The 22,314-nt window shown below is 22.0% G+C and overlaps 1 protein-coding gene across 8 annotated transcripts in view; it reads right to left on the bottom strand.

Moving 5' to 3' along the window:
• The window catches only part of LOC122714606 (protein Gawky), a 45,981-nt gene that overhangs the window by 17,801 nt on the left and 5,866 nt on the right, over window positions 1–22,314 (bottom strand). For 2 of the 8 annotated variants that reach the window (XM_043936081.1, XM_043936082.1), the window contains 16 exons: window positions 19,954–20,003; window positions 19,512–19,624; window positions 15,792–15,966; window positions 13,486–15,072; window positions 12,668–13,035; window positions 11,941–12,274; window positions 11,002–11,526; window positions 10,261–10,637; window positions 9,576–9,773; window positions 8,462–8,617; window positions 6,886–7,362; window positions 6,153–6,485; window positions 5,064–5,293; window positions 3,878–4,241; window positions 1,934–2,261; window positions 1,239–1,835 (listed from right to left, as the gene is read on the bottom strand). In XM_043936081.1, the coding sequence (XP_043792016.1) occupies window positions 1,735–1,835; window positions 1,934–2,261; window positions 3,878–4,241; window positions 5,064–5,293; window positions 6,153–6,485; window positions 6,886–7,362; window positions 8,462–8,617; window positions 9,576–9,773; window positions 10,261–10,637; window positions 11,002–11,526; window positions 11,941–12,274; window positions 12,668–13,035; window positions 13,486–15,072; window positions 15,792–15,966; window positions 19,512–19,580 (5,622 nt within the window). In that variant the 5' untranslated portion in view covers window positions 19,581–19,624; window positions 19,954–20,003 and the 3' untranslated portion in view covers window positions 1,239–1,734. Of the gene's footprint in view, window positions 1–1,238; window positions 1,836–1,933; window positions 2,262–3,877; window positions 4,242–5,063; window positions 5,294–6,152; window positions 6,486–6,885; window positions 7,363–8,461; window positions 8,618–9,575; window positions 9,774–10,260; window positions 10,638–11,001; window positions 11,527–11,940; window positions 12,275–12,667; window positions 13,036–13,485; window positions 15,073–15,791; window positions 15,967–19,511; window positions 19,625–19,953; window positions 20,004–21,928; window positions 22,116–22,314 lie in introns of those variants that run through there. The other 6 variants (XM_043936087.1, XM_043936083.1, XM_043936085.1 and 3 more) reach the window with 6 other exon arrangements.

The raw sequence follows: 22,314 nt of genomic DNA, 5'->3' as shown, positions 1-22,314 counted from the left end.
CACGCTGGACATTGGCACGACGGGTGGCATTTAGATTTAATATAGAATAAAATTTACGTTATTGCGATAACATTTGGTATCGTTTTTTTGTCGTCGCAAGAACCCCAATTTATCATCCCATTAAAAGTTTATGGGCCTTTTACGATAGAGAATCGATTTTTAGTTAAAATAACAATTTTTGAACATTTCTCAGCAGATTAAGAAATCTACCGATAAGCTTCAACGATTATTGATTTGTGATACAGTGATATTATTTGAATCAACATTAATTCATCGATTCAAATTTTTTATTATTAATATCAATTTATAGAACATTGTCCATTTAATCTCGATCTATTAATTGAAATAATAATATAAAATAAAAGCAATTACTACTATTCGTATTACTATCATAAATTTCGTAACAACAATGATTAAATGTTTTATTTTATGTTCATTGCTGTATCTAAAGGAAATATTTACTAAAAATTCGATTCTATATCACCGTTGCTAATGGAAGAGGTATATATATATATATATATATATATAGCCCAAAGCATCGACGCGGATACTCGTTTAGTTTCTTTAAGAGGTAACGTTCCTCCTTCTTTTTTTGTTTTTTTTTATTTTTATTATTATTATTTTTATTATTATTATTATTATTATTATTATTATTATTATTTTCCTTTCGTTTATATCTTATTAATTCTTTCTGCTTTTTTTTGTTTTGATTAGATTGGTACAGTCTACGTTTGATACGCATCGCAGTCTCGATTAAAGGAAACTGTTCAGAGCAAAAAAGTGGAACACTCGTGAGACCATTGATCGTAATAATTTACTTTCTTACACGCGCATTCTTAAGAAAGTATTGGCAACGCCATTATCTAGAAAATCATTCAATGTATCATTTTTTCAAAGCTAATGGCGGCGATACATGCGCGTACTCTTTTTATTTTTCTATGTTTATACTCCTGAATTATAAAAGGAGCTAAAAAATTTATACTATCTTTATTCACATAACGATGTTTTAATATAAATTATATTTGTGCGCACATTTACATCTTATAATTTCATTTTTATTAAAATGATTTGTAACATTTATATCTAATAATATATTTAAAAAAACGAAATCCAAATAAATTAATTACCATAATTATCAAATATGAGAACATATGTATTATATAATCATAAAGATTAAAAGAATGAATAATATTGTTACATAAATAATGAATTAATATGTCACAAAAATTTAATTATTATACAATAAGATTGGCTTGTGCACAATATTAAAAATATTAAAACATCGAAGTATGTAGCATAATAAAGTTTAACAGAAATACTTTCAATATATGTACTGATAATGTAATGATCTTAATATAGGAAATATTAAAAATTAAAACGTATGTTTATGAGAACACAAGTTGAATGGATAGATATTAATTGAATAATTGAACACGATAAAACGTGCCGGTCAAACATAGTATGCACTTTGCACATATACGCTTTTTCGCGAATGAGATTAATATTAATGTAAAATATTAAAATATTAAATTATCAAAACTAAAACAGAAATAATATCATAACGTCAATATTAATTTTAATTTCAAACTACGTAGTACGTAGATATAGTACGCGTAATAACAATAGTGGCATTCTATTTATTGTTAAATGTACTCAGCTCTGGACCAAACTACTAAAAAAGCATGACGCACACCAAAAGCCTTGAAATTCATGATATACCCTCCCTTGCTTCCATTATCCTCGAATCCCAAATGGAAAAAAACGAATCAGATCCTTATTGCTGCCGAAATGATACGGCACTGATTTAAGTAGCTTCATCGCGAGAACCGATCCATCTGACAATGCAGAATATAATTGACGTATCGTGAAGTAGAAGGCTCGATCGTCGCACGAGTGATACCGCTCCTCCGTGCGGCACTCTACATCGACTCACCTCCCAGAAGGTCTCCGGGTAAGTACGAGTTCAGAGAACTGGGCGTAGCACGTTGTTGATCGTTGCTGTCTATACCAGCATTGCTCCAAAGGGAATTACTGCTCGGTGGAGCGCCCCATAATTGACTGGAACTACCTCCCCAAGTATCTGGTGGTGGACCAGTTTTATTTGATGGTCGCAAGCCCCAGCCTGCTCCCGTAGTTGCTCCAGCTTGTTGTTGACCTCCATGACTAAGCTGTTGTAATAAGCTATGTACTTCGGTATCCGCAGGAGATTCTGCGAAAATTGTTGTATTGCCCAGGACGCAATTGTTTAAAGCACCTTGTGCCTGAAATTATCATTAAACATTTTCTTTATTCATTCTATTTTTTTAATGAAACAAAAAAATATTTCTATTACTTTTCATTTATATATTACGAAATTATTATTAATTAATACATATTATTAATTAATACATATCACCACCAAAGTAAAATTAATTCTTTTTAAAAAAGATTTTCCAAAAAATCTTATTACCATTTTATTTTTTATTTTGCTTTATACGATATAGTTGACAAGTAAAAAAAAAATTATTTCACCAAATTATTAGAAATTATTATTTCTAATAACTTGACTAATTTAGTTTTTATTGATAAAATTTAAAATATATCAATTTATATATAATAAAATTATAGAAATTTATAAAAAAATTTTTTATAAAAATTAAAAAAAATATTTACTTGCAAAACATTATTTTATAAAACAATACGTTGCTAAATATATTTGTTTTTACAGTTCTATTTTGAAGCAAAATTTATAAAGGAAAACATATAAAATACAAAAATCATTGAAAAAATTCAAAATTTACGTAAAATAAATATAAAATGTACATATAAATGTATATAAACAATTTATAAGAATGATTAATGATATATCATTTAAGTGAATACAAAAACATCATGCAAATAAATTTTTCATTATAAGATCAGAAAAAGAGTGCACATCCATTTGAAGAAAATTAGAAGTGAGAATGAAAATAGTAAACTCATATTATATAATATAATTGATTATGTGTTAAATTGATTCCATTTATAAAATAAATTTATAAAATAATAATATAAAAAAATTTTATCTTATTAACATAAATCAAATAAGAATATATATTTGAATAAAGTTTCTGCTTTAAAAAATATTAATTTATTCAATGATAAAGCATATCAAACTACTCTTATAATAATGACTTTTTTAAGAAAAATAAACTGAGAAAATTACAAACTTTCTGGAATATGTAATATTAATATAAAGTATTTATCAAAATTAAAAAGTTTAACTTAAAAATAAATGAATAAAAATAGTATAATGAAACAAATATTTAACCAATTATTAAATTATTAAATATATAATTCAATTCAGGTTTATAATAATTCAACTTTAATTATTTACAATCCAAATTATATTTAATACTTTATTCAAATTAATAATTAATGCAATTAATTATTTTCAATAATATTTTAAAATTATTCAGATTTCTGCATATTCATATTTAAGAAATAAATTTTATTAAAACAATTTCATTAATTATATTAGCAATAAAAAAATAAAAAATCTTATTTTATCTTATTAACATAATATTAATTACTGTTATTTAATAATAAAAAATATTAATTACGTGAAATGCTTAAATTTTTATAAAATAAACAAATAAAGGAATAAATAAAAAAATTAAAAAAAAGTTATTTAAAAATAATTTAAATTATTAATATATATATAATAATATATATAATAATATAATAATATCGATCAATATTAAACTTTAATCATCAATAATATGTTAAGCAAGACTTTAATATATAAAAACATATTTTCTTCAATCATATTTCAAAATATTAAAATAGAAAACGATATAAAATTGTTAAAGATGAATGCGATTAATGCTATAGAAAAAATATATAAAAGACACTAAACCTTAATAGCCTCATCTCTTGATGAATATTTGGTTAAAGCAATTCCATGATTAAGGTATAATCGAAAATCTTGAACAGGACCGTGTTGCATGCAGAGGGTTTTCAAAGTAGAACCATCGATTTGAGGCGTCAGATTCTTAAGTAGTAACCAGGTAGAAACCCAGGCAGCATTTGTGCTCGATTGAAAGCCCCATGAACTGGATCTGCTGACGGTACCAAAACCTGCCCAGCCATTGCTCGCATTTCCCGTGGCTTTACTGCTTAAGCCTGGTGGGGGGCCACGAACCTTAGTCATTGGTGCTCCCCAGAGCTCTGAAGTAACTGCAGTCGGCGGTGGTGCAGATTCACCCCAAGTATTTTTCGAGCTAAAAATTATATATTAAGTAAATAAATAATTAAATGTAAATATATTAAAACAAATTTATGTAAATATTATATACTTGTTATTGTTATATACTTGTTATTTATAATTAAGATGAAATAAAAATTATCTACATTAATGTTAATAATAAAATAAATTTAGAAATATAGAATTAAATATAGAATTAATTCTATTAATTCAAAACTTAAAAATATATTTTGCAATATATAGAATTAATTCTTAATTTTTAATTAATTTTATGAGCCAAAAGAATATTTCAATGTAAAATTTTTTTTATAACAAAATGCCTATATAAAAGCATGAAATTAGAAATTAGGAATAATTAAAAATAATTAAAAATTATTAAAATAAAATTAATGTAATATCTATCATCAAATATTCATGAGTTATGAATAAAAAAAATTATACTATACTACAAATTATTCATAATAATTTATAATAATAACAAATATATGTCACACATATTACAAATAAACAGAAAAGGAATAAAAATAATAATAATAGACAAAATATTAACGTAATTTTAATATTTTATATTTTTTTTTCTCCTATTCATTAAACATATTCATTTATATTTTTTAATGAGATAAAAAATACAAAGTAGAAAAATTCTGATTCCTATTCTTTTTATAACTAAAGTATTAATTCGATGAAGAAGTAAAATTTAATTCTTATCTTGATGAACAATATTTATTGTATTGTTAATATAAAAATAAAATTATTTTATTTACCAGATTTCAGCTTGTAATTATAATTACTATATGAATTATAGTTGAAAAATTAACAATAGAAAAAAAAAGATTACCTAGTAAATGCGTTTGGAGTAGTAGCAGGTGGATTAAACGTCCATGTAGAATTACTCAAACTTGGTATTGATGTATCAGGATTAGTAGGTTGTTGTGGCGGTGGTGAAGTCTTATTACTTGAAGAGAAAATGGCATCTGGATCTTTGATCGTTGCTAAAGAAAGTGGTGAACGAACAATAGAACCCGGAGTAATGCTTGGATCATCCTCGATACTCTTCATCTGGGTACCCTAAAATAAAATTAAATATAGGTGGACCCGAATAAATATTTTTAGAATTCATCACTTTTAAGAATGTTTTTATTCGTCTGTAATTTATGCAAAATATAAATTATTATTTATAATTGAATAATGGATTTATTAGATATTGTATGTATAAATAATCTGCAATATTCAAAAATTAAAATTCAATATAATTAATTTTTTATTTAATTTCTTTTAATCTCAATTTATTTGTTTTTTTTTGTAATAAATATTGTAAGATTTATAATATATAATATATATATATATATATATAAAATTAAGATTTATAATATAATAAAATAATAATATATATAAGATTTATAGTATTTTATATTTTATTATATGGATTATATATAATAATATATAATATAATAATATATATAATCCATATAATAAAATATAAAATATAATAAAAATTATATTATATATATTAATATATATATTATGTATTATTATTATATATATTATATATATTATATATATTATATATATATTGTATTATATATAATATATACAATATATATAATTGTATATAATATAATACAATACAAAAAATAAATTTCAGTATAATTTATTATGAATTTTTCAAGTAATAATTGATTCAATCCATTGAGCGAATTAAAATAATTCGAAAATTTATATTTTGAAAACAGTGATTTATATTACAAACCACAAATATCTTTTATTTCATTATCAATATATATTTTTATAATAAATATGCTTATAAAATATTGTACTTTTTAAGTTTTAATATAATTATTTCAAATATTTTAAATTAATATCATAAGATATTTGTGCTAAAAAAATTATTCTTCACGCAGGAAGTACGATATTGGAAATGGATTACCTTCCATGGCTTGCCAGGCTCAAATTCTGGAACAAGATCGGTAAAAGCAGCACCAGTAGCTGCACCAGTTGACTGCCAATCCTTTCCATCAGTAGAATCCGTATTACCTGGATCTGGCCATCCACTCTCTCCAAGTCTGGTGGACCATGTACCATCTCCTTGACCCAACAAAGGATTCATGTTAGGACTACTGTGTGATCGTGTTAAACCAGCCGGTGTAGCTGCTGGCTTACTGGTTGTTCCTGGTGCTCTCGAGAACTCGTTCGAAACTAACTCTCCATCCTTGTCTAAAGAAGGTAACTTCCACTGGTTTAATCTTGATTGTTGTTGACTCTGTAATAAAAATATTAATTTTAATTTTTGATTACATTAGATTTTTTTTATTTTTAAAATAAATTTGAAAAATTTTATTACTCTCATATTTTAAACAATTACATATTATGAAGAAATATCATCCTCTATTTAAGAGAATAATTTCATAAATTTTGAATAATTTTTCTCTGCAGTATCGTTCTTGTTGTTATTAACAATAAGCAATAATAAAATTGACGAACAATACAATAGAAAAAAAAAGATGAAATAAAGATGTAACTATGTAATTTTGTGATTTTGTTAAACTTTTTTAATTAAATTTGTGTAAATCAAAAAATTACATTTTAGACAAGACAAAATAAATAATCTGTTACAATGAAAAAAACGCATGTTACAAAAAAATAATAAAAAATATACTTACAACAGGAGGTTCTTTATTCATCGTCAAATCCGTAAAACTATTTTGCAATGCCGACATAGGATCATGTACCGAACTCTTATAATATTCTGAGCTTTGAGATGGGGCCACAGGATGTTGCTGTTGTTGTTGTTGCTGCTGTTGTTGCTGTTGTTGTTGCTTCATGTAAGTAGCTTGTTGCACAGCAATTTGATTTTGAAGATTTGCTATTTGTTGTTTTGTTTTTGTAATTTGTACACTGATCTGAAGAACAGATTGCCCATTACCCTTCATTGTACTTTGTACAGAATGTTGTTGATGAAGCTGTTGAAGAACTTTGATTTGTTGTAATAGTTGATTCAAAAGTATTAGAGTTTGAGGTGCAAGTGGTTGGTTTAAAATTTGATGATTTAAGTAACCTTCCTGGACGGCTAACTGAATCTGTTGTACTAACATACGCAATTGTTGAGTACTTGGTTGATTTTGTGGAGCTCTGGAAGCCTACAATCAAAGAAAATATTTTACATATTAAGAACATTAAATTATTTTTTTAAAAATTATTTTTATATAATATTTTTTAAAATATATTATGCAATTTATATATATATTATTATATTTAAATAGATATATATATTATATATAGATAGTATTATATATAAATAAATATATATAGTATTATTATATTATATATAGATATATATAGATATATATAATATATAAATATAATATATAGATATATATTATTATATATAGATTAATCAATAAATTCGTTATTTCTCTCTATTAATTTTCTTTTTTGAAAGAAATATATAATTAGGTAATTACATACATTGTTGTTAATATCTAATATTATTTAAGTAGTATCATGAATTATACATTATATTATTAACTGATACATACATTGTTGTTGTTAATATATAATATCATTCAAGTATATTATGAATTATACAATATGCTATGTTAAACATGGAATATATAATAAATGCTTCCTAATTTGCTGTACAAGATTTCTAAAGTTTAGAAGATTATACTCAATATACTTTTATAGTCCATATATATTGCCATGCAATTTTCTCAAATGAATAAAGATATAAATGAAAATCATTTAACTGTAATTAAGATAAAAAATGTTAAAAAATCAGATGCAAGACAATATATTGCATAATATATAAATTAATTTCTCATTACGAAAAATATTTGAAGATACTGATAATTATGATAAATATAATACTTGAATGTAAGTTTCTATTAATAATACAAAATATTTTTTTTATTTATAATATTTTTTTTGAAGAAGGAGTAACTTATTTATTGATTGAACTATGTATGTTATATTATATATTAAAATTATATAATTTATATGTACATTAAAACAAGATAAATACACAACAATTCATACATATATATATATATATATATAACAATTCTCAAAACATTGTTTTAGAAAATATGGAAAAATATTTTAATTAATTTTTAATATTTCAAAATAAATACTATATTTATTAAATACTACATATTCCAAATTAAAAAAATTATTTAAATTATTCCAAATTAATAAAATTATTTATTTAATTAATATTTTATTGCTACTAATAATTACCTGATTAAAAGGTGGTTGAGGTGCATTACTACTAGGTTGTTGTTGTTGTAATGGAACAGCAGTTTGTTGTTGCTGTTGTTGCAATTTCAATAAACTTGCACTAGCGACTGATCCTCCCACACTACCAGTTGTATTTCCACTTGGCACTCCAGCACCCTAATTAATAATTAAATTAAAAATCATTCTTTATATTTATATATATATATATACAATGATTTTTTTATATATTTTAACTATATTACATATCTATATATATATTAATTTAAATTAATATTTTATAGATACAATTGAAAAAATAGAATAAATATTTTCTAATAAAATAAAACTGTTTCAAAAAAAAAAAATATTAATAATATAATTTGTTAATTCAAAATTACATATCTGGTTGTTTTATAAATATTCCAATTTTAAAATGAAACAGATATTATTGTATACATTTTTTATTCATAAAAGTTTTATATAACCTAGGAAGTTTTTTATTCGCGATTATTTGCGTTTGAATTTATTGCACATCAAAACAAAATAAAATGAATGGAAATATCAATTGAAAATAAAAATCACTGAATAAATTTATAATTATTGACAATTAAATTTTTGACAAATTTTATGTATTGTACCAATGTATTATACCAATTATGTACCAATGAGAATCACAGGGATCAAGCATGTGATAAAATCACATATATGATATTTGAATTGGATTGTCAATATAAGCTTTTTGATTATTATAATAAATAATATTAGTATTAAAGTAATCTTAATACATTAGTTCAAATTTGATTCAATTTTAAATTTATCTTTATTTATAGATTTAATCACATTTATACTTACTACTTTTTAATTTACTACTTATTAATTTATTAAGTTTTTATTAAAAAGTTTGAAATTAAAAAATTAAATAAATATTATTATTAAAATAAAATGTGAAATATATTTATGTACCTAATATATAATTTATAATAACAATTGTAAAAATTAAAAATTCCACAATTTGAACATAAATAAAATAAATTATTTTGCATATCATATTATGTATGCACATGCATGTTATATGTATAAATATAAAAAATTAAAAAATGATTTATTAAGAACAAAATCAATAATAAAATTTTACCGGAGGAAAAGACATTTGCTGTGCGACGTGATTAAATCTAGGATATGCTGGCGCAGTTGTAGCTTGATTTGTTGGATCATAAGTGGAGTGTGCGTCATGTCTTCTCCATTGGTCTAAAGGCCGTACTTGACTTAAAAGTTCCAAAGCTTCTTCTCTATTCATTTCTCGATTTCTTAATGCTAATTCAACATCCTCTTTCTATAAATAAAAATACAATCACTAAATATAAAAAGATACTACTTATTGTCAAAATATTGTTTATTGTTTTTTATAAAGCATTTATTTTTATTAGCATAAATTTTTCTATATCATTAAACCATATATCAATTAAAAAAATTTATATTTTATATAAATTCTTTTAAAATTATATTAATCTAAACAGAAAATGGAATAATAAAAATAGTATTTTTACTTAATATAATATCCTATAATATTTGGTAAAAAATTTTTTAAAATGAAGCTTTCAAATATTCTTCAATAAATTGATTTTCAATACAATTTTTATGAGACTTCTTAATAAAAAAATGCATATTCTTGAATATAAAAATTTATTTTATATTCGTTTTTTTTAATTTTTAATAATGTTAAGCATATTATATTCATAATTATAACAAATTTATGTTATTTAATTCAATCTCATGGATTATTAAATTCTATTTGATAACTTTAAACAATTTTTACATACTTTAAATCCCAAGTCGCAAAGATATCGAAATTCTCTGCTATTCCATATAACTTCTTTTGTAAGAGTAGGTTTTGCAGGATGACCCCAACTAGGAGTAGGATCCATATCACTATCACCCCAGCTTCCAGTGGGTCCCATTGGTTTAGGTTTGTGCGCACTAGGTCCACCCCAAGTGCCAGGATTTAATTGAGCTTCATTCCAGGTACTTGGTGTTTTTGGATCATCCCATGAACCTGCATCATGTGGTCCTTCAGCCCAACTACCATTTCGTCCACCAGGAGCACCAGGATGTCCCCACATTGGTCCACTAACATCTGGTTTCATTCCAGGTTGACCTGGCATTCTGTTTTGTGGCATACCTGGAGGACATTGCATTCCTATAATAATAAAGTTAAAAATGAATAATTTTATATTAAATTTTTATGTAGGTTATAAATTTTAATTAATAAAATATTTATAATTATTAATAATTGTGATAAGATTATAAACAAAACAATAAAATATTTATAAACAATAAAATATTATATTTTATATATTTATATATTAAATATTATATATATATATTATATATTATATTATATATTATTTATTATTATTTTATATTTATATATTATATATTATATTTTTATAAAATATTTTTATTTTAATAATATGTAAATACAAATAAAAACATAATTTGAAAATAAATTTAAAAGAGAATATTTAAAAAGAGAGAAATAAATAGAAAGAAATTAAACAAACCTCCTCGTCCTAAATTTGGTGTTGGAATATCTTTCCAATGAGAAACTTTATTGCCAGGTATAGTCCTCTGATTGGCTGCAGGGTTTCCCCATAAACTTGTGCCATCGTCATAATTTGGAACGTTTCTTCTTTGTGTTGGTGGAGAAGGTTCTTCCCAACCTGTTGGTTTACCTGGCATAATATCTTTTGGTGGTGGCGCAGCCCATTGATTTATATTAGAAGGATTCAACATCTTCGTTGGAGGTCCTGAAGGATGTTGATGTCCCATTTGATGATGTGGAGGACCTGGTGGTTGACCCCACATAGCATCCGCATTAGCACCATTTAATCTCCCAGAAATTCCGCGAGGATCCCCACGTATATCTGTCATTCTAGGATCTCGAGCCATTGGGTCCATTACACGAATGTGTTCTCGAGGATCCAAAGACATTCTATGATCACGGGGATCTCGCATCTCCCTAGGATCAACAGAACGAAGTTCGCGAGGATCTCGATGATCAATTCTTGGATCACCCCAATTAGATCCTGTAAAAAAACATCCATATTTTATTCGCATTTTAACGTCTATTTTAAAAAGTCTTAATTTAAAAGATATTAAATATATTATCAGACTTATTTTTATTTACACATAAAAAACACAAAACACTAAATATTTATCAATCTTTATTATATTACTAGAATTATATTATTAGAATTTATTAAAATTAATACATAATCTATAAGATTTTATTTTCGAATAAAATATTGATGTGTTTCAAAAAACTCACATTTCTTTTTTAACTTAACAAAATTTAAAAATACTTTCTATTTTATAATATATAATTTGTAATATACAATTTGGAATTTATTTTTTAATCATTTATATCATTTTGCAAGTGTCAATCGTCAAAATAAGAAAACGAACGAAAACATAACGAAAACATAAAATTTTATCATTACCTCCCCACATGCCACTTTGATTACTAGTACCAGTTGTCCATTGTCCAGCTGCAGAATTTGGTTGAGAAGATGTTGGAGCACCAGTCCACATATTTGATGAATCAGCTGCTTCATCATCTTCACCCCAAGTTCCACCAATGTTTGTTGCTGGTGTATGACCCCATGGTGTTTTAGCTTGTTGTTGAGGTGGAGGTTGACCACCATTTCTAAGATTAGCTTCCCATAAATCTGTACCATTATTTACTGGTGTTTTCCACATTGGAACTGCATCTTTTGACATACTAGGTTCTGGAGAAGTTGGGACATCCCAGTTTGTATCTTGATTCACATTCTGCTACAACAGAGAAAGTGAAATTCAATGTTAGTATAATATGATACAATAAAATAATATAAAAAAATAAAATAATAATGTAAAAAATGATTCAAAATTTATATATATATTAAATATATATAATATATAATGTAATATATACATTTATATTAATATATTAATATATTAATATAATTATAATTATATTATATAGGTACTTATATATATGTATTTTATATATATAATATATGTGTGTATATATATATAAATTATAATAATAAAAAAAAATATTTTTATGAGCATAATTAAATGATATACACATTTCAAAAGATAAGTTCAAAAAAAAAAAATAAATATAAATTCATGTATACATGCTCAGTTATTGTTATATAGTTATGTGATAAACAAGATACTCACACAACCCCAACCATCTTGACTAAAAAGAGCTTCTCTCACTGTATTTAACTGTTCTAATTGTTGTTTTGTTGAAGGATTATTATTTGCAGATGTATTACTACTATTAACAGATCCCTGAGCCTGATTATTTGACTGATTATTATTATTACTGGAATTTGACTGTTGCTGTTGTTGTTGTTGCTGTTGGGCTGAAGCATTATTATTTTGAACAGAAGAACTTTGACTTGGTCCTCCAGGATTATTAGACTTTCCTTGTGACCATTGATTACTATTTTGACCACCTTGATTTGTTCCACTCGATTGAGAAGTTGGAGGACCTGATTGTTGATTTGATTGCTGATTTGGATTGCTTACTTTATTCACATTACCTGAAAAATAATTATTTGCTATAAAATTATTTTTATCTGTTCAATACAAAAAAAAAAAAAAAAAAAAAAAACATTTTCCTATTTATTTCATTTTCATATTTTTTTGATACATGAATTTATAATTTTAAATTAGAATTTTTTAAATAAATTTGAAATATTCAATTAAATTAAATTTTAATAATTACATATATAAATAATAATAATTATATAAAAACTACAAAGTTGGTTTTTTTAAATATTTTTTTTATTTATATAAACAAAATAAAAATAATAAATATATTAATTATTAATTATATAAAGATAGTTTATAACTTAATTTATAATTCAAATCAAAAATAAATCAAAATTTATAGTATATGTTATATATTAGATACTAAGGTAATTAAGTATAATTTTAGAAATTTTTAATTTCTTATTAAAAAATTATACAAAAAAAAAATAAACATTTACCTGAGACATTTTGCCCACCTGGAGGTCCTTGATTTTGATTTGAATTTGGATTCCCAGCAACAGATCTGTTTACACTGCTTCCAGTCCAATTACCAGGTGCTCCACTATTTCCAGAAGGATTTCCAGAATTTCCTCCCCAACCTGATTGATTATTGTTGTTATTATTTGTAGTACTAGTTTGTGTAGAACCCCAATTTGCAGATCCACCAGCATTTAATGAACTTTCACCTCCGCCAATCAATCTAAGATTATCAGGAATTCCCCATCTTTTTTTATATGCCAAATTAAAATCATCAAGATCGCAAAGTGGTCCAAAAAGAAGAGTTAATATATGTTTAAGATCAGTTTTGAGAACTTGTAAGATGTCTTTGGAAACTCCAATGGATGCTGCTATGAGATTTCTTGCACAATCAATCAAATGATTTCGAGTCATATCATTTGCGTAATTGATATTCTTTTCCTCCGGAAAAAGATTAGAAATTGAATAGTTTCTATTGAAAATTTTTTCCGATGGAGCAGAAACAAAGTTTCGATCGGAGTTTTGTTCATTTTTCAAATAAATAGCAACTTTAGATTTTTTAGACTGATTGCTATTAGATAAATTTACTACAATGGCATCTGTTGTCTTCATTGCATTAGAACTCTCACTGTCAATGAACTGGGCAGTTTGAAAAGTCGAACTGGTTAGAATGAATTGCTTAGGATTTATCAGACTTTCTGTGAAAACATCCTCAGCATTAAATCCGATAGCTTTGTATAATGTCTCTTTAAATTGATAGAAATCACAGAAATTTTCTGAAGAAATTCTTTCATTGATTACACCAGTAAAAGCTTGATACTTTAGCTTCATTTGTTTAAATAAACTAGTTGCAATCGCACCACCGTCCATTTCAACGCGGAGGAAATAATGGTTACTGGTTGAGCTGAGCAATATCACAGACTTGTAGTTATCGTTATTATTACTTAAGAGGCTAGAATTAGACTTAATATTATTGTATTTGCCCGAATGAAGGCAGGATCCTAGTAAGGAGTAATTGTCAAGAGAGTCGAGAGAAAAGTGGCATGACGAGGGGCGATCAGACTTGGGTATCCTAACTAGGCTAGGTACCCCTTCATCGATAGCACACTTATCTCCTGTTAATCGTAGATTTACGCTTATACTTAGTACCCTAATGTTTAGTACGCTAAAGCTAGTCTTATTATCACTTAATGTCTTAGACATAGACTTAGAGTTATTGGCGGAGCTACCCGGTTTGTGATTACCGGTCGAGCCCGGTTGTTTTCTTTTTCTTGTTTTTTGTGTATTAACTGTTATTATTTTTCGATCATCTTGATGATTATGTTTCGCTCGATATGAGCGATGATTTATTTTAGGATTATTATTATTATTATTACTATTATTATTATTATTATTGTTATTATTATTATTATTATTATTATTATTATTATTATTATTATTATTATTAATATTATCATTAATATTAGTATTATTATCGTAAGTTAGAAGATGATTTTTTGTTGGGTGTTTTGTGGTTGACGACGCCACTGACTGGCAGGTCGAGCTTCGACTGGTTAAGATAAACTTGCCTAAAACATAATAAAAGATAAAAATTACAATCTATAATTATATTATTTAACAGTAAGATCTTTAATATAAATAAAATATTTTTTCTTGTTAATTGAGTAAACTTTCTTTTTAATTGAGTGAAGTTACATTTTCAAAACAAAGTTAAAAATCATTTTCATAAAGTAAAAATAATAGCTTTGAATGATATATAATTCAATGCATATACATATTCCAAAAGCAGAGACATTTCAAAGATTTTAAAATTATATTTAATTTTTTTTTTTAGAAACAAAGAAAGACATTTAAATCAAAAATTGAATAATTCAAAATGTTAATAAAATTTGATTTATGAAAGACAAATTTATATTTTCTTGTCTTTTACATGATTTTTTTATTTTCATTTCTTTCTTTCCCCAAAATATCTTTTATATGATATTATATAATAATTCTCATTCTATCAGAAGCAATATATATATATATATATATATATATATATATATATATTGTTTTGAATGCTACTTTATATGAAAATGTAATTTTTATTCTTAAAAAAAAAATTATTAATCACTATTCAGTTAATTTTTAATCTTAAAATAGTTTTTAAACAAAATATTTAATTAATTTTTATTTTTATGTTTATTCAATTTATCATATATGAAATTATATATATAACATTTATATTATATATTAAATATTATTTTTAATATTTAAAATATATATACACAAGAATTTTAATTACCAGTTTGGTTCGACAGGACGGTTAAAAAGTCATTGGCGGCGGTATTTTTGAGATGGCTATTAGGTTTGGCCATCATGTTTTTTATGAACTCGATATCACAGTACCTATCATTCTCTGATTCTCTTCCCTTCCCAACCCTTATCGGACTGCTTTCCCCTAATACTACTACATCCCCCTGAAACAAAAAATCATTATTATAGAATGCCATTTTTTCTTAAAAAAATTAATTTTATGTAATATTTTTTTAATTTTTTTTTAAATTAAAAAAATTATTTAAATGAGTAAAAATTTTATATTAAAATGTAATAAATGTAATAAATGTATATATATTATTTATTAATTAAATAAAATTAACAATTCCATATATTCTACAGAAAAATTTCAAAATTATTTTATTATTTCTATATTATTATTTTTCTTTCTTCTTCTTTCTTTCTTTACTTAGTCATATATTTTTTTTTTAAAATAATATTATTTATTTTTATCATTAATTATGTCAACATAAAAATCCAATCAATACTTTTGAAATCATTCTTTTAAAATTTTAAGATTAACTTTTTTAAGATTAATATTTTTATACTGTTTAAATATGTATTATATTGAGAATAATATATAACAAATTTTTTTTTAAGTAAAATGCTATATTTATTTTTTATTATTTAAGTAACTGTCATCAAATTTAATAATATTTATTTAAAATATTCCTTCTATTCTATAGTTACATTAAATCTATTAATATCTATTAATTTATCTGGTAATATTTAATTAAAACATTTTTTTATACTACATATACAATTAAGCAATTATAATGAAAGATAAATAAAGAAAGCTTCTGGAAATTATAGAAACATTAAAGAAGAGATTATAGAAACATTAAGAAATTGAAAATGATATTTTGAAAATTATTTTATTAAATGTTTTATTAAATTATTTTATTAAATTGTTATTTATCTAATTACATGTATGTATTTATTTTTATGATAATATTATTAATTATTTTATAAAAATATTCAAGAATATTGTTGGAAATATGGATTGAAGATGATATGCAATAAATTTTCTTCATATTTTTTTTCAGTGAATATTTTTAGATTTTTCATTATAATTTTTTAATTATATATAATTTATAGTATATATTACAATAATAAAAAATGTTTCAAATAAATATATTAAATTATATTGAATATAATATTATTATATTCAATATCAGTTATTTAATAATAAAAAGTTGATATGTTATCCCAATTAAAGAAATAAAAAAACAGATTTTTCAAGCTATAAAAAATTCCTCCAAAAATTTGTTATATTTTAAATAATCAACTTTCATGAGCTATTTAATTTTTAAAAAAAGTCATATTTGCTACACTTTTGTTAAAACAATTTATGATTTATATCATATATTATAATAATAATATTCAGAATATCTTTATTTGTAAGAAATGAAATTTTAAATTTAGATAATTTAATTATTATTACTATTTTATAATTAAATTATATAAATCTTTTTAATTTAATATTTGAAAAGTGGCGAAATAATTTATTAGAACTTTATATAAAAATTTATATAAAAATTTTTTACGAAAATTATAGTATTTTTTATTTTAAAAATGTGTTTAGTTATTTTTTAAATAGATATTATTTTAATTTTTCGAAATAGAAATAGAAAGTAATACATTCATTTTCAATTATATAAAATATAATGAATATAATGATATATATTATGATATATTATCAAATCACATTGAAATAACCTTAATTAATGAAATTTTATGAATAATGAAAATGAATATAAAAATAAAATTTATATATGTATATATAATCTTGCTATTTCTTGCATAGTATCGGAAACAAAATAAAAATATACCTAACGAACTTATCAATAATCTTTAATGAATTAAATTGAAATGTGTTGCAAAATATTCGTTGTACGTTGTTCGTTATAAGGTTATATATAATTCAAATCGTTATATTCTTTGATATTATAATAAATGAACTTTATAAATTTCTAAATGTTTATTACGAAATTATGGAAGTTCATTTATAAAAAATTTTGTATGAATTATTCTATATATTAACATTCTAAAATACAATTATATGTATATCTGATTTAATCCTTTGATGATGAAAGAAATTTAAATTGTATAAACATATGATGCATGCGAAGTTTTATAAAATAACTGAAATATTGCAAAGAATAATATTTCAGAAAAAATATTATATCTTAAAAAATAAATAAATTATTTAGAAAAATAATTTTAAATATAAATACAACATGTATAATATATGGAGAAATGAAACTATATCCTATTTATTAATATTGTTCACTATTAAATAATTAAAATAACTACAATTTTTATTTTTATAAAATACAAATATTTTTATAAATTACAAAAATATATATACATAATTTTTTCTACTAACATTTGTTTTTGAAAATAAATATTGATTTATAATTTGAAAAAAAAAATCATTTTATATTTCGCTTTTTTTTATATATTATACAATTTTTAACATATAGATTTATACATATATACAATCTTTAGATTTGATTTAAGTAATGCTAATCAAATACATAAAAGTGATTTTATTAAATTAAATATGAACATAATATTCTCATCAAAATAAAAATAATCTAATCTTAAAAAATCTTAATTCAAAAATTCATAAAATGAAAAGAATAACAAAAGATTTTATAGATATTATGAGGTATATATCTGCATATATAACTTAATATATTATATTTCATTAATAAATCTTTGTGTAAATTAAAAAAAAATATTTTTTTTACATTATATATTATTTAAGTTTTTCTCCAAAATTAAAAAAAATAAAAAATGATTTGATATTTATTAATTCACGTTTGTATATAAATATAAATTATTTTATTAAATAATTTTTATTAATTTCATATACATTTATTTTAACCAATTTTATATATATTTTTATATTTATATATTTATCTAAATTTTATATTTAAATTATAGAGGATAATAGAATAAAATTTTAATTATATAAATTATAAATTATATTTTTAAATATTTATAAATATTATAAATAATTTCTTTTTGGATTTTTCATTTTTTTATTTATATAAAATAATTCTAGAAAGATTAAAAATTTTAAAGAATTGCTTCAATAATTAATTAAAAATAAATATTTGAATAATTATCTTAATAAAAAAATTTATTTTAAAATAATATTTCTTGAATTAAATTTAAAATATTTTAAAAGTTTGAATAATGAGAAAATATGTTTTAAAGTTTTTATAAATGAAATTATACATTTTATACTTTTATATAAAGAAAAGATACATGTAATATAATTACTTTATAAAAATATAATTTGAAATATAATTTTAAAAATATGCAAATTATATTAGATTGTGTAAAAAATAATCAAAAAAAAATTTTTTTTTGATTATTATAACATTTGAACTTTTAAATATTCTCTTGGACTATTTTTTATATATTCATATAAGATATTTGAAATGAATTCTTGAAATGAAATTCTTATTGTTTTTCAAAAAACTTCATAATAGCATAATCCTTGTACATTATATTAACAATAATAAATATGTGTCATTTTATGTTTATTTGATTTTTCAATTTTTATTCAGAAGAATAATATTAAATGAATTAATGTGTGATTAAAAAAAAAGATTAGATTAAAATATTTAAAAACTGAATTAAATAAATATTATAATCTATAACTAATACTTACCATGGAATTTTGTACGAAGGCATTTGTTTCTGTAGAAATCTCATGTGAACTAGAATTGTGTGGAAACATTGGGCTCAGTTCTTCTTTGGCAGGCAATGCATAGAAACCAAGATCTAAGAAATATTATTTATGAATTTATTATTGCTTATATATAAATTATAATATTAACATTTATATTAATAAAATTAATATAATTTTTTAAACATTTATTATATTAAACAGTAATTTATTTTTCATTTTACATTAATTTATTGCTATTTTAATTAAGAAAACGTACTATTTATAAAATATAAAATTTTTTCTTGTTATTTCTAGTTAAAAGCACAATAAATTTTAGATTAAATTTTAAACATATTCATAATATATTTTGAACATATTATTTTTATTTTATAATTAAAACTTATTTATTAAATGATGGATGTTATAAAATAAAATTACTCACCTTGTAGACTATCACTATCAATGTGCTCCTAGCTCCATGCCAGTGGAGATCTATGAAAATAATAATGAAAAATTATTTTAGTTATTAAATTAATATATTTGTATATTTCACACAATTCAGTATAATTATATCTTTAAAATTAGTACAAGAAAAAATTATTAGAAAAAAATCACAGAATATTTACATGAAATTATGTTCCATATTTCTTTACTATTACTTTTCTCTTATATATTTTTATTTATTAATAAATTTACAAAGTTTAATTCAATATATACTTTTTCTCAATAAAACTATATTACTATAATTTTTCTTCTATAAAACAATTCTTTGGATTATTCTATAAAATAAAAGATATATAAAAGTGCTATGATAATATAATAGTTTACAAAATATCCCAATTTTAAATATAATATGTTTAAATTCATATATATATATATATATGTATATATATATTTCTGATTATAATTAGTATCAATAATTATATAATTATATAATTATAATGATAAAAAAAATAATTCTATAATGGACATCTAAAGGTATTAAGTTAATTAAAAAATAAAATTATTTTTTATGAAAATACAACAAAAGTAGGAAAATTTAACTAAGAACTAAAAATAATTTTAAAAAATATTGCATTTTTGTTTTTATCTATTTATGATTACATTATAAAAATTATATAATAAATTTTGCAAATAATTTATTTTGTAATTTTAAATATTTAAACATATAATATATATATAAACATATGAAAAAAATATAAATTAATTAATAAATAAATAATATATATCTCTATAGAAATAAAGATAATTATAATTCTTAACATATAACTATTAATATATTATTTTTTTCAATAATTTTCTCTTTTTTATATAATAAAAATTTTTAATTTCTTAAACAAAACTATTAATATATATAATATAAAAATAAAATAATTTATATTATTTATTATTTGAAATTATTTTAACATATTCATTTATGATATATATGGATATTAAATTTGATATTAGATATAATATAGTTAATATATCTTACTATTTGTAATTTGTTTATATAATAATCTTTACAAATTTATATGATTTTTTATATTATATGATATACACATATATATCCGTATATGTATATACGCGTGCGCGCGCATATATATATATATATATTTTGTTTTTAGAAATATTTCTGTATATTTATTAAATAAATAATATGATTATCATTTTTAATTATTTCTTCTAATCTTATATAGTATAGTATAATATATCTAATCATATACAGTATTTAATTTTTTCACAATTTCTTACTTTCAACAGTTAATTTTACTATTATAATTTCACAATTTTATAATTCTACATCAAGTAAAATAATCATATGAGTATAATTTATAAAATGTATTTATAAGACATTATCTATTTCATTAAACTTATGAAACTTATTATTGTGCAAAAGAATCTATTAAGATTAGTAACTTACAATTTATGGTTTAAAATCATTATTAATAATATTAGTTTAATTATATAAAACAGTTCTGATCATAAGTTTATAATTGTATCATTTAAATTATAAATAAATTAATGGCATATATATGAATTATTAATAATAAACTAAAGATTTTTCAATATATATATATATATATATATATACATATTTTTCAATATATATATATACATACACACACACATTATATTTTTGGTTTATATTATTACAATAATTTCTTTTATTACAACAATTATTCATAGAATAATATAAATTCGTCAATCATCAAATAAAATATGGAGAGTTATATGCGCACATTATATCGTGAGTTAATTTATACGAGTGAATGTTGTAAATACACATTGAGCACCGAAATGAAAATCATAGTTTCGATCGATATTACCGTTTTACCAATAAGCATGTACATTATGAACTTTGTAACTTTTCAAAATAAAAAAGAATATAGTAACAAATTCAAATAAGTTCTACAACATCAAAATGCACAACTCACCAAATCTGTGCGTAATATAAGGTTAGATAACAAGTAGGAGAACAAAATGAAGACGGAATTTGTACATTTCACGGATAATTGCTATACACATATGTTTCATGTATACACATATACACACTTAATATAAAAATATTATACAAATATTGCAAAAAAAAATTTTTAATCTATCTCAATTCACATACATATATGTAAAACAATACATTAATAGATATTTCTAGCAACATAGGCGCCATATATTGTGCACAAGCGTATAGTTCACGTAACGTATGTGTGTGTATGTGTGTACGCGCGCGCGCGCGCATATATGGGTAATGCGCGCTATATGTTGCGTATTTTACACGCGCGCGCGCATGTTTCAATATATATATATATATATATATATATAT

Source organism: Apis laboriosa, unplaced genomic scaffold (genome assembly GCF_014066325.1).
Source record: "Apis laboriosa isolate Shangri-la unplaced genomic scaffold, ASM1406632v1 scaffold33_cov142, whole genome shotgun sequence".
In the NCBI taxonomy this organism is placed as follows: domain Eukaryota; kingdom Metazoa; phylum Arthropoda; class Insecta; order Hymenoptera; family Apidae; genus Apis; species Apis laboriosa.
The sequence above is the reverse complement of the archived record's forward strand: the minus strand, read 5'-3'. Positions and strand labels throughout refer to the sequence as shown.